We start from the raw sequence: 18,594 nt of genomic DNA on the forward strand, positions 1-18,594 counted from the left end.
AGAAGACAGCTTTAACTTGGACACACACATCTATACCTTTGGCCATTAAAAGTCAATAATTTCCAGGAGTTATCTCACCTTCTGAGTAGCCTCTGATTTACTAATGGTTTCTAATGTTGTAAAAAATGTGTAGAATAAATATTAAATTTCAACACTTCTGTCAACGAAGATTTGCGTCAGCCTGCGACACATGGTCATTTTGATAGTAGGCTATGATAGCTAATATAGACACTTACGTCATATTTTGCCTTCATTATAAGACTTATATACAGATTTTTATTTTTTGCGGCTCCAGACAGATTAGATTTTTGTATTTTTGGTCCAATATGGCTCTTTCAACATTTTGGGTTGCCAGCCTCTGTTCTACACCTTCGAATGATTTCTCAACTTCCTACTTGGCAAAGACTCTTACTGTGCCAGGAGAGATGTGTTGTGGTTGTCACCTCACAGTTGTAGTTTTTTTTTCTAAAGTCAGGGAAGTAAATAACACAAGGAGTAAAATAACAATAGGCAACAAAACAATTAGAAAAGAGGCATAAAAACCAACAAACTAATACAATAGCATTAAATGACGTCATTGTTGTCACTCACACGCACAACAGCAGCGCGCGACACTGCGTGTGCGTGTGTGGGAGGGAGCACCTCCATGCACGAGATACTTTTGAAGGATAAAGAAAAACTTTTTTTTAAGTGAAAATCCTCTCAAAATGGACCAAAAACACCGAGAAAAGTGGATGAATGTTGCTGTAATGAATCAAGAGACGTAAGTACCAATTGTTTCAACATTTTGTTAAACTAACGTCAAGTTTTACTAATTTGCGCGTGCACGACATTTTTTGATTTTAAAGGAAGGCTTTATGAGGATATACCTTAATTAGTTAACCTCCTTTTCTTTAACAAAAATAGCCCAAATCAACAACTAATACACATTTGGCAAAAATTAGTCTCAGTGAGATTTAATATTGGTAATAATAATAATAATGTCCTTTTCAGTGGAGCTGTTAATTCTATAAAGTACCTCCCCATGACATTAAAAACGAAAATTAATTAAAAAAAAAAAAAAGTATGTCAGTAGAGTTAAGCGGTGATCTCCTATTTTCAAGTATATAGTCTTCATTGTTCTAGGAGGACTTTTGGAAGCCCTTTGAATTGTTTATAACATATTTATATGCCGAGGAATTTGCAGGACAACCACAAAGTGCAAGCCATCCTCCTCTGATTGATTAATTATTCAAATACTTAATCGAGTAAGTGAAGTGTTAGTTGCCTCAATGCAGGTGTGTCTAATTTAATTCCATGAGTGCCGCATACTAAAAACTATTTTTTTATTTTTGTAATTATAGGCTAAAACAGGGGTCGGCAACCCAAAATGTTGAAAGAGCCATATTGTACCACAAATACAAAAAAATTAAAATACTTGTGTCATAATGATGGCAAAACATGATGTAAGTGGCTAATTAGCTATATTAGCCTACTATCAAAATGACCATGTGTCGCAGGCTGAAGCCAATCTTCGTTGACAGAAATGTTGAAATGTAATATTTATTCTACACATTTTTACAACATTGAAAAACATTAGTAAAACTTCTCAGAGGGTGAGATAAATGAAAATACTGTCTTAGAATGGCCAATATAGATGTGTGTGTCCAAGTTAAAGGAAACGACAGGCTGTCTTCTTCTAATGGATGTATTACAATATTTGCAAGCTGGGTAACGTTTGCTGTGGTCTGTAACAGTATGGCACACAAACAACTATCACAAATGCAGCCAATATAACATACAGATAATGTGTCATGAAACATGGAAAATTAACTAAATACACATAAGTAAAGGAAATTAAATTCGCTCAAATATAGCTACAAATGAGGCATAATGATGCAATATGTACATACAGCTAGCCTAGCATCGATTAGCTTGCAGTCATGCAGTGACCAAATATGCCTGATTAGCACTCAGCACAAAACAATAGCATCAACAGAGCTCACCTTTGTGCATTCACGCACAGCATAAAACGTTTGGTGGACAAAATGAGACAAAGAAGGAGTGGCATAAAACACGTCTTCCTGTGGCAGCATCGGAGAAAGTTGTACATGTAAACAACCTGTTGAGTCACAGTCCACACAATGGTGAGTTGAAGGGGCGCTAAAATTAGTAGGACAAAACGGCGCTCGCCAAATACTCTCATCAGTGAAGCATAAACACAAACATTAAACAGTGGGCTTTCTAACAATTAGGAAGGTTTGTGTCATGTTTGTCCTCATACAGAAACCATATTACAACAAAAAACATATTTTTCACCGCATTTTTTTTCCATTTCCATACATTTTTGAAAAAGCTCCATGGAGCCACCAGGGCGCCGCTAAAGAGCTGCATGTGGTTCTAGAGCCGCGTGTTGCTGACCCTGGGGCTAAAACAATGCAAAATGTTAAATGGCTGTTGTAAATTGTTCAAAGTTAATTTCTAAAACCAAAAAATTTAATAATTAAGAACACCGCCGGCTATCTTATGCTATCATTAGTGGTTTGCCAAAACAGATATATTTTTTATGTGTCTATATTTTTCACAATTACAAATTATATTGATACTTTTAATTCAATGTTAGCTAACGTTAGCAAGCCAAACCGCTGTAATTAGCTAACCAACACACAAAGCTATTGCGTGTGTGTGTGTGTGTGTTACGCGCAGGCAAAGTTACGTCATTACGTGCTGAAAGCCGTAAAAGGGGGTTTATAATGCTTACAACACATGCGTTGTGGTGCCAAGGTAGCCATTTTTGTTAGCCAAAGCTTTTGTTTACTTGACTGTACTGTTCAACAAGGATGGTAATGTGAGCAAAGCGAGAGCAACAAACTGGATTAAAATGGATCGTACAAAATTAAATAAAAAAATCAAGAGACAAACTGTACCCTATTCCAAAGGCTCGCTACCTCAAAAGAATAAGTAAAATGTATGGAATTGAGCCATATGAGCACTTTGAATAGACAAGAGATTTGAGTAAGATGCTGCTACTGTTCAGGCCAAACCTGCCTATATCTCCAATACGGAGTCAGTATTTAAAGCGGTGAAGAATTTCAGAATGCAAAGTCTGTTGAGGCTCATTGTCCTTCCTTCAAATTACGTGTGATCTACGGCTTTCGTCTATTATGTGTTCGAGATGGAATGAGGGGGCCCAACCTCATTTCATAAGCAAGTTCCCTTGAAAAAAAAAACCAAGCCAATTATTACTTTGAAATACTTTGATCACTGCGCTACGTCTCCTGAAAATAATACTCATTCATTTTTGTGCTTACCCATGACTAAAAGTGAACAGACAACATGCTTTTCTTCCAAAATTATGTATGTTGTTTGTAGGCCGCAGCTAGCTTGGCTAACGCTAACATCTTACTAAATGCTACGTGTGAAACTGAATAAAACATGCTTTTGATTTGAACGTACCAGTCTTTAAATGCAGTGAACACACCTACATGTACCAGGTGATGGCGTTAAAAGTGATGTTTGATCATCTCACGGCTGCTATTTAGGCCGTTTTCCGTCTCTTTATTTATAGTTCCGTTCCAAGTTTTTTCTTGCCCTGATGTGGGATCTGAGCCGAGGACGTCGTTGTGGCTTGTGCAGCCCTTTGAGACACTCGTGATTTAGGGCTATATAGGTAAACATTGATTGTTTGATTGATACTTTTCACCGTGGAAATTAAAAAAATTCACCAAATAATTTATTCCCCCCTGATGCGATCGTGGTAGCGATTGTGGCAGTTAATGACGTTCGCGCCATGTTTTGAACTTTATAAAGAAAAGAACACAACTTCAGCACATAGTCTTGCATTCAGCCATGTAAATAAGCTATTCAGGGGCCTGCAAGACCCACAATGCGCTGTGTTTACTTTCAAGCCCAATTGGAAATTTAGCGCCCTCCAGGCATCTGCACAAAGGTTGCACACAGCCCCTTTAAGAAGTAATATGAATTTAAAGATAAAACACATGAAAGCTTTGCGTTAATAGCATAAACATTCTTTTTTTTAGCATTCCCCATTATTTATATTGTTTTTGTAGTTTTAAAATGTGATGCTTGGCCAACAAAGGCCCTCTGGCCGCACATTGTATTGCTCGTTACTATCTGTTTTGGATGACGTGAGACCATAGAAATTGTGATGCACGTCTGATTTGTAGAGGTCAAGGATGGTAGAAGAAGAGGACCATGCGGCGTAAGAGCAAAACAAAACATCGGAATGCCACAGACCATCTCGCTGCTCTCCTTGTTGTTGGGGCTCATCGGATACGGTATGTGTCACACTGACTGTATCACCTTAAAAATACAAGTATGCTGTGTTTATTAAGATCAGTGAGTTTCATCGAGCAGAATAATATACTGTCAACGTACATTTCAGTTGATCTTGACTTACTAGGTGAGTGGACTTACAATGGAATCTTATAGGACCACTGTCAAAAAATAGGACATAAATATAATGCTATATCATTTTTTTTAAAGAAATTTGAAGAAATTGAATAAATATTGTCACAATGATAGAATAAATAAGACATATCTCAACCATTTGATATTTGTGTGCATTCACGTCTAGCTTTGGCGGGGCTCAACATCTGGCCCTCCTTCCATGTTGCCCTTAGCAACGCCAGCGTGTTTGTGGACTTCAGCACAAAAAGTAACAGCAGCCTCATTCGCCAAATGAGCCTGTCTCTCATCAACATGGACACCAACGCCACCCTCCTGACCAGGACTCTCCCTGACAACCGGTCTGCGGGTCGGGTGGAGTTCAACTGTTCCTGCTTCCTGTATGCGGGAACTTTTCGCTTCCTGTTGAGGCAGACCAGCGCCTCAATGGAGGTGCACTCCAATGCGACAGGGCGCTTGGAGAGCACCTGGTGGTGGAGTTCAGAACTGCAGGTGCAGTGGCCGACGTTTCACATGGCTGTCGAGCGGGATGCAAACGACTCGGGATCTTTTCAGGTAAGCACAAACAAACTGAAACTATGTTTTTAATGCAAATGTTACACTCTTCTTTGTCTCTCCAGATTGGAATATCCACCAATGAATACTTCCAGCCTTGTTCGGCCACTCTGGACCCCGCTCTCCTGTTAGAGGTCAGCTACATGGAGTACAACCAGATAGGACGAAAGGGCATCAACAAAGTGCAAGCCCGCACACGACATCCAATCAAACCTCTCCGTTCCCAATTGATCAAGCTGCCCTGTGCCTTCCCTTTCACGGAGCGAGACTTTGTCCAAGTGTCCCTACGCTCCCTACACTCCGCGCAGGAGGTGAAGAGCTCCGGGCCTCTTTACCTGTCCCACATCTTCTCCTATAAGCTGCTGGTGGAAAACGCTAATGCCTACAAGAGCGGTTGCGAGGGCGCTGTGAGTGTGAAGCTAGTATCGCCACCTTGCGCTCACGTTAATGGGAAAGTTTTGCTGTATAAAGACGCCGTCGTTGGAAGAGGGGTTGCCGTCTCCTCCGGGATGGGAGCAGGGGGAACGGCAGCGATGGAATTCGGGCAGGAGGAGCCATCATCTCTTCCGCTGGCCTTCAACTGGCTCACTCAGGGAGAGAATGAGACAGAATTCAACTGCTCGGTTTTTTACCCTGGAAGGAGTAAGTACTGCTTCCGCTTTGTGTTTAACTACAGCCGCTCTCCAAGTCCTGCTCAGACCTGCCTGGTGGTGCACAGGAGTGAAGGTGGGTAACCTAGCACATCTTGATATCATTATGAGGGGTGTAACGATTCCTTTTAACAACGATTCGATTCGATATTTGTGGTTGCCGATACGATTCAGGGACAATTTCATTTTTAGAACGATACAGTCCGAAAAGATTCAGTGAGTTGAAGTCGATTCAGTAAGTTTTTAGCAACAAAAAAAAGCAGCGTGACTGTGAAATAACTAGTGGATACTGGACACTGTGTCCTATATTCATTTTTATTTCTTGTAAGGGAATTATGTATAAATGAATTATGGCTTCAAACAAGCAAGTAAATAACAATTAATGGCCGATGCATTCACATCTTATTTGAATAAAGTGCAACCAACACATTAGGTTGAATTTACAAGAGAAAACCTTTTCGGCTCACAATTTCAATATTCAAGACATTTTCACTAAAACTACAGTCACCAACATTTTAACAGTAGATTTACCTGCTAAATAAATTTCCTCGACCCGGCCATACAGTATCTTTTCTCTGCCCTGGCGTCGCCCTTTAAGAACAGCATCCCAGGTGTGCAAAAACAAATATGCCCCCTCATCCCTGCTGATGGTGTTGGCCGCTCGCGTCCTAATTTACATAAACTCCTTTAACCATCTGTTTTTTTGTGTTTTTATATATATATATATATATATATATATATATATATATATATATATATAAAAACATGTATATATATATATATATATATATATATATATATATATATATATATATATATATATATATATATATATATATATATATTTTTTTTTTTTTTCAACCATCTCTTGTATTTTGATAAAATGACTTCTCCTTGTGTTCCGGAAGTTGGTGCGTCGCCGTAACTTGCTCTGCTATCACTTCTGTTTTGTCTGTTGCTTCTTTTGTGGTTTATCATTGGGTTGTATAGTTTGTATTTGTTATCAATCAATCAATCAATCAATCAATCAATGTTTATTTATATAGCCTTAAATCACAAGTGTCTCAAAGAGCTGCACAAGCCACAACGACATACTCTGTACAGAGCCCACATAAGGGCAAGGAAAAACTCACCCCAGTGGGACGTCGATGTGAATGACTATGAGAAACCTTGGAGATATATGTGGGTAACCCCCCCATCTAGGGGAGACCAAAAGCAATGGATGTCGAGTGGGTCTGACATAATATTGTGAAAGTCCAGTCCATAGTGGATCCAACATATCAACGAAAGTCCAGCCCATAGTGGATCCAACATAATAGTGAGAGTCCAGTCCATAGTGGGGCCAGCAGGAAACCATCCCGAGCGGAGACGGGTCAGCAGCGCAGAGATGTCCCCAACCAATGCACAGGCTAGCGGTCCACCCCGGGTCCCGACTCTGGACAGCCAGCACTTCATCCATGGCTTTTGCAATCGTGCTGTAGCTGAAAGTTATGGTATTGTAGTGCCCCGCTGTGGTAAGGAGAAACACTCTCAGACGCTTGATTAACAAGCGGTAACAAACTCAGGGAGTCAAAACGCACGTAAATAAAAACTGCTGTTCGCCACAACTCACGTTTAGACACTCAACAGACAGACGCCCAAACTCTATCGCGACTCCGTTCACTCTGCCACTTTCGCACACGTCACACACAACAACACCACCTCTTGAAGGCACACACGTGCATATCACAGGTACTACACTATTGTCTTGTGGCATTTGCTTTTGTCATGACCTTCCTCGACCACGGTAGTTATCTGCCACCTTTGTTTTGATGAGGCCACAGGCGGGAAAATGGACTTAACGTTTAACATCTTCATTATATGTATACCAGCGCTGAACTTTATATAAGTCTGCCGTTCTTAAACCCACTGTTTTCCTTTTTCTAGTAGCGATAAAATCAATCGATTCCCTTTTAAAACGAGCTCAGATCGATACCTATCTTTCGGAAGGCAAACTTGCGCAAACCAGATCGATATAGTTGAAATTTAGGAATATAAATCGATTCATTGATGAATCGTTATACCCCTAATTATTATGTTTCAAATTTGCTTTTTGGCACATTTTGGTCATGCTTTCTGGTAAAGAGTCTTGGGGGCCATGGAATCAGTGGACTGTATGCAGTGTGAGCTGTGGAGAAGGGGTCAGGGAACGTGTGCGAGAGTGTTTGCTGCCCTCTGGCGTGGAAGGCAAGCGATGCACGGGCATGGTAAAGGAACAGTCCATCTGCTCCTTGGAAAACTGTGCAGGTCAGTCTGTTTTCCACTTTGCACTTCACTGTCTGTGTTTCATCTAATTAAAAATCTAAAGTTGCCATTGTGATAGTTTTGATATTGTAAAAAGGTCAAAACCCAATCCAGTCTAGTAGATGCATTTCAAATGCTCTTTGAGGCAGTGGAACTAAAAAAACACTGCAAAGGAACCTTAAAGATTGAACACAAAACCACCTTTGTTCAGTTATCAAAACAATTTCCAACATGCAGTAAGAAATAATGGAAATTGAAGTGTTTTGAGATAAGAGCTGTCAATTTGCTGCAAATTTTTATGCTTTAAGTTGCGAGCAAAAATGTGACTTACAAACACCATAGCCGTTAGTGTAGCAAATGCCTGACTTAACCCCGTAAGATCCGACTAAAACGTCCGGTCTCACTCGCTAGCATTAGCTTATAGCTAGAGATGGACATACCTTTGTTTTTCCAAGCATTGGAAGGAAGGAAGTGAGTGTGATGGACAGTGCTGAGAAGAAGTAGATGATATTTGTTGAATTAAAGAAAAAAATCATCAAGAACATGACCTAGAGTGTCGCCAACTTGGCAAAGCAATTGAAGAGTATCACTGCTAGTCTGTACCATACTGAGGCAAAATGAGTCTAACGCCAGCCAAGAATGTTTAAATAACATTTAAACGTCGGACATTTGTCCAACAAAATATGGAAACGTTGCTGATGGTGTGTTTGACGGAGAAGCAGCCGGAAGGAGATAGCATAGAAGTCGACTCTCCAAGGTAAATGGACGCTTCAGATTAAGCCACGCCCCCTTGGTTACTGTTGTTATGTTTCACACTTTCGTCAAAAGTGGCTCGAATTTCAGACAAATTAGCATATATGTCTTTCCCAATTGCTGAGCTAACCTTTGACCAAACAGCATTGTGCTTGTTGATGTACTTCACGTTTATTTGAAAATGTGGTCTTAAACAAGCAAGCTTTGATCCACCAAAGACATTCCTCGTAGTTTTGTCTTCTGTTTTTGAAATGGGATGGGAATCACTCCGGAAATTGTATACCCTTATTACTAGTGCCCCATGCACACCTAAAAGCCCTTTTTATGAAATAAACGGCAATCTTGCTAATTTTCAGTGTCTCAATGCTCATGCCGTTTAGATCAGCTTGCTTGTCGTGGTGTGAATTCCCCGCAATCTGATTGGTTGAAATATTTTGAATTACTATAATTGACAGGTGATTTACATGATTGAGCATGTATACTGTACGTTATTATTACATTACCCTGATAAAACTACCTGTAGTTGTTAGTAGTACATTGTATTGCACTGGTTGTTAAACTTTTGTCACCAAGTACTACTTCTGAAAACACTTGACTCTCCAACTACCACCATAATGACCAACATTACAGTAAAGTACAAAAAATACAGTAGCGTAGTAGGCCTAAGTGTTCATTAAAAACAAGGCAGAGGTTTTATTTAGTGAGTATATTTAATGTTTTTGGCCACTGTAACGTTACACACAATGCACAAACTTAATCAACAATGATACTCCATATACAGTACATATTTACAGACTTTTTTGGCGTACCACCAGATGGGGCTCGTGTACCACCACAGTTTGAGAAGCACTGTTCTATTGTATTGTTTTATACAATATTTGTTATCTAAATGTTTTGTTTTTGATTTTGCTTTCTAAAAGGTATGTTACATGTTAGAATGGTGCTGTTTTGTGGGGGGGGGGGGGTCAAGCACCAACTAAAATAATTTCAATTAATTTCATAGGGAGATGTTGATTTGAGATACAAGTGTTTTGAGTGAAGAGCTCCTCACAGAACCAATTAAGATCGTAAATTGAGGTACCTTTAGTTATATTGTGATCTATGTTTTTATTACCGGTACATCCTATTGTATTATGTGTATTTGTGTAGTAGTGTTTGTGATATCGCCAACTAGTAGCCGAGCATGAATATTACGTTCACAATTTCTGAAAATGTTTTTTGGTGTACATAAAGCATTTTCACTTTAGACATTTTACTCCAGTGTTTAGTAGATTAATCTTTTCGGGTTGGAAGGAACTTTATTGTTTTGAGTATGTCCTTAAAAACAGCGATCTTTAACTGAAGTTTTTTTGCAGTATACCTTTAAAAACAGCAGAACACTCCTATTATATATAGAATCATTGACTCACTTTTTTGCAGTAGATCCTTAAAAACAGAAGACAAGGTCCTTAAAAATAGCAGAGCACTCTTGTTTCAAGGAGGATCTTTGATTGCCATTTTTGCAGCAGATTCATAAAAACAGCAGATTACTCCTGCCATATAGGCTCTTTGACTAGCATTTTTGCAGTCTAAAAACAGCAGAGCACTCCTTACTTATGCTTTGGATCTTTGACTCACATTTTTGCAGTAGGCCCCTAAAAACAGCAGACCACTTTTGTCATATAGAGGATCTTTAACTGGTGTTTTTGTAGAATATTTTTTAAAAACAGCAAGCTCCTGTCCTTTAGAAGATCTTAATCTTTTTGCAGTAGATCCCTAAAAACAGCTGATTTCTCCTTTCATATGTAGGATCTTTGACTAGGATGCTTTTGCTGTAGGTCCTTAAAAACAGCAACACAGTCCTGTCCTGCAGAGGATCTTTGACTGGTGTTTTTAGAGCAGTTTTCTAAAAAACGCATAATAATGTCAAAGCGCTTTGAGTACCGTGAAGGTAGAAAAGCACATACAAGTATAATCCATTTACCATTTACTACTATAATCTGTTCCGGGGTCAAACTGTCACCATCATAAAACATTTAAGTGAGATTGTTTTAAGTAAAGAAGTGAACCACTGCATAATAAATTTACAGTATATAAAACCTAAATTAAAACCATACTAATAGGGTTAAAGGAAGCAGTAAAATAAGCTTTCTGAAACTGAAGCAGTTCAATCCAAGTACGGTACCAACACTGTTAAGTTAAAGTTAAAGTACCAATGATTACACACTAGGTGTGATGAAATTTGTCCTCTGCATTTGACCCATCCCCTTGTTCACCCCGTGGGAGGTGAGGGGAGCAGTGGGCAGCAGAGGTGGCCGTGCCCGGGAATAATTTTTGGTGATTTAACCCCTAATTGTAACCCTTGATGCTGCGTGCCAAGCAGGGAGGTAATTGGTCCCATTTTTATAGTCTTTGGTATGACTCGGCCGGGGTTTGAACTCACAACCTACCGATCTCAGGGCGGACACTCTAACCACTAGGCCACTGAGTAGGATTATGTGGTGTGAGTTTGTGTTTCCAAAAAAGCTAAAGATAAAGCAAAACAGACTTGTGCTGAATTACTGTTGTCTGCCTTTCTCCCTTGCAGTGTTTCCGGCTCCGTCGTCATCACTCCCCCCGGTCCTTGCAGGAGTTGCACCCCTGGGTGGTCACATGGTGGTAGTGGCCGGTATATCCCTTTGCCTTGCTGTCATTCTGGCCACTGTGGTCATCACCGTGTGGAGGAAACTGTGTCGGACCCCTCCGTGCAGCTCTGTGCGCAGAGGCTCCATGCATTCCCCTGGCGGGCGAAAACTCTCAGATGAGGCCTCCATTTGCGCTAACAGCCTTCAGAGGCCATGCTTTGCCGATAGCCGAGGGCCTCCAGCTGGCGTCGGTTCGACCCAGATGGACATGGGGCCTCTTTCTCAGACGATGGTGATGCCTCCTTCACAGGATCCAGAGAGGTTGTCTCCCACAGCTCAGAAGGTGTTGCCACCCATTTTTGGGTGCGTATTTGACTCATGCGTTATTTTGCAGCACATTTGTTGTCGTATTGGTGTAAAATGTGCAATGTCTTCCCAGTTATCGCTTAGCTCAGCAGCAGCTGAAAGAAATGAAGAAGAAGGGATTAAAGGAGGCCACACAGCTCTACCATGTGTCCTCAAGCCCAGTTCAGGACACCGTGGTAGGGACGTCCGCGTCACCGAGTGGCTCCGTCATTCCGACACAGGAGGAACGCAACCATTCCTTTTCTGAGTTACCGTTGCAGGCGTCCAGGATCACATCGGACCGACTGAGCCCCAAGGTGGAGCTCGTCTTGGGTCCCCCAGTTTCTAGTCACGCGAGCGGTGGCACCTCCAAGTGGCTCAACCGCACTGCTGACTGGGTGGAGATGGTAGAGAGGAGTGGCTTAGTGGGAAATGCTTATCATAAGAATCTAAATTTCCGCCGGACGTCCAGTTTTACGGACGCAAAACCTCAAATTTCATCTTCAGGACACTGCAGACCCTTCAGAGAGCGGAGCATGACACAGGTTAGCTATGAAAGTTAAAGGAGTCATAATATGCAAAAACAACTTTTCTTACCTGTTGGCACCTGTTTTTGTGTATTTGGGTTACCCGTAACTCCTGAAAATGTCAATCCAAACCATGGAGGCATGGCGGAGATATTTATGAAACACTCTTGTCTCTCTAATTTGCGCCAATTTTGACATAATTCGTCTTTGTTACGCCAGCGGATATCTACATATATAGTAGCAGTTTACCCGAAAAGCTTTGTGCGAGTCCGCCATTTTTATTCAGTTCTTGTCTGACGTTGTAGTCACAAAGTTCAATTTTTTTCTCTATCGTCTTTTTGTAGGGCAGACTGGATTGTACATGCACATGCATGCTAAAATCCTCCGCTGTTGCCATTTTGAATACAAAGTAGCCTATACATCTAACTTCTATCTGTCAGTATAGGCTCAATATTTAAGCACTAATAACTACAACATGGCTGACAGGATGAGGCGCAATCTAAGGGGCTTGGCCTGGATGAGGGCTTCAGCACGTAAATAAGACTGCCCACAAAATGGCAATCAGAAAGCGGCTTGAAGATGGTCTTGTAAAACCAAATCTATGCAACATTTGGACTAAAGCACCGCCATTAAATGTTATGTAGACCAGGGGTCCTTAACCTTTTTGCCCAACTTTTCCACTACGGAGGGTCCCATGGCCCGCGTAACATTAAAACTGATTTAGTAATCTTATTCTTGATTTTAATCATATTCAATCATTCTATTTAACCTACATACAGTTTAAAACCTTGTCAAATGATATGCAAATATGTGTTAATCACAAACATTTTTATCAAAGCTTAGGTCAGGCTGGTTAAAAAAAATCAAAATCAAATATACTGCAAAAGAAGGTACTCATAACAGCTGAAGAAAAATAAATGTTTATACCATTACACAGTGCTAAAATAAATACATTCTAACCAAATTAATAATACATAATAATGTTATATACTATAAATTATATATATATATTTTTTATTAAATAAAATACAGCTTCACTACTTTAGTCATAATTCTTGCGCTTAAGAAAGTTCTCTGTGACTTAAGCTCCAGACTTCTTCTGTTTGTTTGAGATTGTAACTTCTGCCACAAGTGGTGGAAAAGTGTATTACAACTGAAGAAAATATATTTTGGCCCAAAAATGGGCCCTGGCCCTAAGGGGTCAGAAACACTGATGTAGACCACAAGGAAGTTTTTAAATGTAGAAAAAAACAAATCATAATATGGCCCCTTTAACTTGAAGTATATGTCTGTTTTAGCACATTATTGTTTTTATTTTCTGTTCAGGTGGGATCTCGGACTCTCCCTGAAGGAAACTCTTGGACCAAAGAGAGAAGAGAGAGGTCATCATTTAGCTCTTACCCAATTCCAGAGCATGGCACCCCAAATTGGAGCGATTCCAGAGCCCAGGGATGCGACGAGAGGAAGGCATGGATAGAAACCTCCATTCCTTCACATACTAATGAAGTAAAACACACAGGAACCAACACTTCTGAGGAACATCTGGACCACAGTGGCACCACAGACAGGCAGATGGGAATCTCAGGAATTGGTGGTCCAGCCACAAGTCCCGTCAGCCCACAAGGAGCAAACCATCTCAATGTGGAACGCGCCGAGCAGAACTGGAACCGACGTGGTCCGTCACCTATACAGAGGAACATGCTGGCCAGAAAACTGAAGGAGGCTCAGTCCTGCTCTGGAGCCAAAGGGCGTCAACGCAGCTCCACCTTCAGTGTGTCGTCATCAGAGCACAGGAAAGACCAGTGCCACTCGCTGCCTGGGGCTGGAGCCTACACCAGCGCTGAACGCACTGCCTACAGGCTGAGTGAGACAGAGAAGAGGATGACGGACCTCGACCTGTCCTCAGCACACAAAGGTGGTGGAAATTAATGTTGTCTCTTATATCTGTGATTATCTGTTCTCAGGATTTTATAGTAAGTACTGTACTATTTGGTAGAATCTATAAAAAAAAGCTTGATATTTTATTTTAAATGGATGTTACTAAAAAGACAAAAATAGACACTCCCTAAATGTAAGGACTTATTCTTTCTGATTCTGGTCCTATTTTAGATATATGAAATCATGGTAGTGTCACTCTTGCAAGAAAGAAAGTAACACGTTTAGTTTTTTTTTTAATTCAGATCATTAATTTGTAATTGTGTCAAGTTTGATGTAATTCTTTTCACTCTTTTGTAACAATGAACACTTCTCGTCAATAAAGCCCTGCTATAACTAGGTTTTGAAGGCATAAACGTAAGTTGTGAATGAGATGCAATTTGTTTTTATTATGAGTTACATTACATTTTGGTAATAAGTGATTATTTCAACAAAGAGTTATAAAAACAGTAGTCTGTCTCCAAGGTGAATGGCATGTGATGCTTTGCGTATTTAAACGTCCCCGCCGCCGCTGCCCATGGCGTCCAGGAAAAGCAGAGGGCGCACCTTCATGGTTGTGTGTCTCAGCGAATACCAAAGACCCCTCCATGTGCCCCACACCACGCCATTGTCATATTGACCCTTATACTTCCCTCTGCGGTAGAACTTCCCGTTCAGGTTGGCGACGTGACATCTGTGGATTAGAAAACAACAATTTGTCAATACAACATTCTGTGAACAATAAATGCTTGAGAAGCAACATTTTGAGGGTTTACTCTAGAATTGTGCAGGTTAGTACAAATCAATAGTGAACCTTTAGGACTACAGTTCCTCAAGTAGATGCCTTCTTTTTAACCCAAATAGCATAAAATGACTGATTGCTACAAAGAAAAGATTCCCCAATAATACAATATAATAGATGGAAGTTTCTGCAGTTGAGTATCAAGCCACTAAATAGTGTATTAATAGGGTCTCACCTGTTGTACCACCAACCAGCATTATTCTCCTGTGCACAGTTGCCCTGAATGTAGCGGTCATTGTCCTGGTAACGACCGTAGAAACATCAGTAGAAAAAAACATCACTTTGTGACAACGACATGAATCGATACACTAACCTGATCCCTGGTGCTGAACTGCATGCCACTGAGGCAGGCGGACCACTGCTCTACCATGCCTCCACCACCTGCCAGGGCATCCCCAGCTCGGCCACTGTACATCCCGTACTGAAGGCGATATCGATCCTGAAATGGGAATTTAAAGCGTCTTAGAAGTTGCACAAAATTGATATACCATACAAAAGATACAACATTTATTCATCTGTGCTAGAGATGCTAAATAAATTGTAAACAACCACAGCCATAGAGTAATTATGCCAGGAGACGGCCTTGGTTGAAATGTGTTACATACAGCCTCGTTGGTGACATAGAAGTTGTCATAAAAAGCATGACTTCTCTTTCCTTCCCAGTCCATTAGGTCGATCTTCACCAGGTTCTTACCTTGGACACACAAATTATCATCTTTGATTATTATGCAAACAGATTTTGAGCAATACCTCAGAGTTCTGCATAATCTTATTTTTAGGCAATTCCTACTTTGTGAGAACTGTTTGGGGAAAGACCCTCTTTGTGTGTTCGGTGTCCTGACCTCGACCCATCAAACACCACAATCTAATGACCAGATGTTCCAACACTTTTGCTCATATATGAAGTTTTTATTATTTACCTTCCGAGAGCAGAGAATGCATGTGTTCATTTCCCAACCAGAACTCGTCGTTCCATAGTTTGAAGTCTCCAAATCCGTCTCTGTAGTCCACCCAGTCTCTGGAGAACACATTATTGTAAATTTTGCTATAGTATCATGATGCTCGTAGTTCTTTTAAAACCTGTCAAAGTCAACTTTTCCATGGCGCCGTCTCTGGAAAACCGTCCATCCTCCTCCGTCATCCATATCACAGTAGACCAAGAATGGCTCCTGGTGTGATTTGGGCCTGATTCGGTAAAAACCACTTGGTGGTTTTATTCTGTCAAACAGCTCGGAACAGTCTAAAAACATGACATATTCTGATTAATATTGATATCTGGTTTTTGAGTCATTACAGCAGGGCTATTCAAGTAGTGGCTTCAGGGCCAAATCAGGCATGGGAATGATACCATAACGGCCCCCAGGTTCAGTTCAAAATTTGGGAAAGAAACATTTTTACAGCAAATTCACACTAGAGTGCTTCTGTTGTATAGAGGAACTTGAACCACATTTAACCCATTGGCGGATCTTGCATTGACATTTTAACCTTGTTAGCAAACAAAAAACACTGGGATTTAAACTTTTGATTTACATATTTTAGGCGTTCCTCAAGACACCGTTTTAAGTCCTCTCCTTTTTTTTCGTAATTTGATTTTTGCAACTAAGGTGTTGCTGTAGCTTGTTCACTTCAGATGCAGTCAGGTCAACTTTTTTAGTTATACTAGTGGTGTTTCTTAACGTTCTAATTTAGTCCTTTCTTTTTCATCATTTGGGCTATTCAACTGGTGGACCGCGAGTTCAGTTCAAAACTTGCGAGAGACTCGCATTTTTGCAGCATATTCTTGAACGCTAAAGCGCTGTCATAGAGATGATCTTTGACTAGCTTTTCTGCAGACGGTCCTTAAAAACAGCAGATCGCTCTTTTAACTCTGACAAAATAAATAGACTAAAATCTAAATAACTATGGTTCTCCAGAGCATACAAAATGAGATCAATAGTGAAAGGAGAAGTCCGCCCCCCCGATCCGTAGCTTACTGGAAATGTGGCCCCCAAAACGGTTAAGTTGAAGATCTCTGCCTTAGAGTGTTTTGTACCTCTGTCATGGACGATCAAGCTTCCTGCTGGTGGAAGTGTTGTCATGTTAGAGCTGTCCAACGCACCCACGCTGCTGTTGTTGTCGTTTGAATCCGTGTGTGGAGCGGAAGTTGACACATTTACGGGTGTAATTGGACGGAAGTATCTGTGCCTCTGCAAGTATTCCACCTGCCAAGCTCCGATGAGGAGTTTGTTTTCCAGTTTCTTGATGCTCCGTTTTAGAGCTGGTACCTCTGGACCACATCCCTTTCAATAAGGAAACATGCACAAAAGCTTATTTTGAAACATATATTATCCATCTACCAATAAGATTAAACCTACTGAGAACTGGTTTGATGATGAAGTCTCGCTTAGGAGAAAGTTGAACAATACAAACATCAACATGCCTGTAGTTCTGAAATGATCAAAAAGTACATACAGTAAAAAAATACTGTACAATATTTTGGGGCTGAATAGTAAATATCCTACCTTCCTTCTGCAATGTTGCCCTGTTGTCTGCACACTCTGTGTTCTGTTCCCAACAAGATTTTGTCAGTATTTATTTATGGCAGGGTTGGGTTTGTTCTGCATGGTCCACATTAGAAGAAATACCTTGCCAAATTCTGAACCCCAGCCTTTTTGTTTTTTACTATCTAGCATTGCAACATACTGGGCATTTGTCTTGAACAAAAATAGGTTCAGTCATTACTGAGCAATTTAGGGGGAAATGTAACTTATCTGGCACTGTTAACCAGCTATTTTTTTTTTAACCTCTTCTATTTCAAAATGTATACAATATTTTTGTCATGTTTATAAAAAATATATAAAATATAATGAAATAGAATTGATATAAAGGTCCACCACATGTATCTTTATCTGCAGATTATTAAGTAAACAAGTAAAATAAAAATTACGAGACAACACTTTCCCCCAAATCAGCAAACAAATAAGCTGAATGGATATAAAAACTATGTATTCTAATACATGTACAAAAGTACATTTATCTAAATTTCATTTGACAACACTATGTTAAATGTATGTGTCCATTTAGCTCATGGCTAAATTTTCTAAGCAGAGTTTTAATCTGAGCCTGAACACTACAAAAAAATGTTGACACTTTTTTATTTAAGTGACCCAATTTTTATTTTATTTTTATACTTTTATACAAACTTGAAATCAATTTGACGCATATTTCATACATAAACAAATACATGGCAATTAAATCGTCCAATATTTTTTTGTGCAAAAATAACACATTTAAAATAATTAAAACATAAATTTGGTATTACCAACCGGGATTCGATCACAATAGGACTGTTTATCAGCCCGGCACTATAGTGATGCATAGGGACAATTTCCTATGAAATTTGCCATTATATTTTTATCAGTGATGGAGCAGGAAGGGGCTAGTTTTGTGGTAAAATGTGTACCCTGTCATTTATTATTTGACATTTTACATGCACTTCTTCATACAAAAGTAGGACAGTATGAGAGATGCGGTAATCTCTCATTTATCGCTGTTAATTGGTTCTGGATCTTTATATTCTTTTAATCCGATATAGCAATGCTGCCTGAGGCTGAGTCAATCAGTAACAACAATACTGAACAGCATGATCTTATTGGTTTGGCCTCATCTAGTGGCTAATACTACTGTAGTATTGATATTAGTCTATTGATACATATGGTCTATTTAGCTATTTTTATACTTGAAAATGCTCAATTTAGGGCAAACATTCAGAATAT

General features: G+C 39.9%; 2 protein-coding genes across 3 annotated transcripts; one reads left to right on the plus strand and one right to left on the minus strand.

The window, feature by feature from the left end:
• The first annotated feature begins 586 nt into the window (after positions 1-586).
• thsd1 (thrombospondin, type I, domain containing 1) lies at positions 587-14,399 on the plus strand. 2 transcript variants are annotated; one of them, XM_061962482.1, is made up of 8 exons: positions 587-763; positions 4,167-4,277; positions 4,577-4,962; positions 5,028-5,688; positions 7,737-7,898; positions 11,215-11,614; positions 11,691-12,141; positions 13,450-14,399. In XM_061962482.1, the coding sequence occupies exons 2-8, from the start codon at positions 4,226-4,228 to the stop codon at positions 14,050-14,052; spliced, it is 2,715 nt and encodes a 904-aa protein (XP_061818466.1). In that variant the 5' UTR covers positions 587-763; positions 4,167-4,225; the 3' UTR covers positions 14,053-14,399. The 2 variants fall into 2 exon arrangements, with proteins under 2 accessions (XP_061818466.1, XP_061818467.1); XM_061962483.1 differs by having other exon boundaries at positions 5,028-5,604.
• On the minus strand, positions 14,313-17,379 carry fgl1b (fibrinogen like 1B). The gene is made up of 9 exons (XM_061962485.1): positions 17,341-17,379; positions 17,194-17,266; positions 16,872-17,118; positions 15,920-16,079; positions 15,760-15,857; positions 15,445-15,533; positions 15,153-15,278; positions 15,015-15,079; positions 14,313-14,731 (listed from the first exon to the last, which is right to left on the minus strand). Exons 2-9 carry the CDS (start codon positions 17,254-17,256, stop codon positions 14,551-14,553), a joined length of 1,029 nt encoding a protein of 342 aa, XP_061818469.1. The 5' UTR covers positions 17,257-17,266; positions 17,341-17,379; the 3' UTR covers positions 14,313-14,550.
• Between the last annotated feature and the right edge of the window lie 1,215 nt (positions 17,380-18,594).

Source organism: Nerophis lumbriciformis, linkage group LG09, assembly GCF_033978685.3.
Source record: "Nerophis lumbriciformis linkage group LG09, RoL_Nlum_v2.1, whole genome shotgun sequence".
In the NCBI taxonomy this organism is placed as follows: Eukaryota; Metazoa; Chordata; class Actinopteri; order Syngnathiformes; family Syngnathidae; genus Nerophis; species Nerophis lumbriciformis.

What these genes read in the sequence shown, in the direction of transcription:
- thsd1 (XM_061962482.1), top strand. Translation starts at nt 4,226, where the DNA reads ATGCCACAGACCATCTCGCTGCTCTCCTTGTTGTTGGGGCTCATCGGA. An exon ending in GTTGGGGCTCATCGGATACG is followed by an intron (nt 4,278 to 4,576) that starts GTATGTGTCACA and finishes ATTCACGTCTAG; the next exon opens with CTTTGGCGGGGCTCAACATC. An exon ending in GAGAGCGGAGCATGACACAG is followed by an intron (nt 12,142 to 13,449) that starts GTTAGCTATGAA and finishes TTTTCTGTTCAG; the next exon opens with GTGGGATCTCGGACTCTCCC.
- fgl1b (XM_061962485.1), bottom strand. Translation starts at nt 17,256, where the DNA reads ATGTTGATGTTTGTATTGTTCAACTTTCTCCTAAGCGAGACTTCATCA. An exon ending in GGAAAAGTTGACTTTGACAG is followed by an intron (nt 15,858 to 15,919) that starts GTTTTAAAAGAA and finishes TGTGTTCTCCAG; the next exon opens with AGACTGGGTGGACTACAGAG. An exon ending in GCTGGTTGGTGGTACAACAG is followed by an intron (nt 14,732 to 15,014) that starts GTGAGACCCTAT and finishes TCTAATCCACAG; the next exon opens with ATGTCACGTCGCCAACCTGA.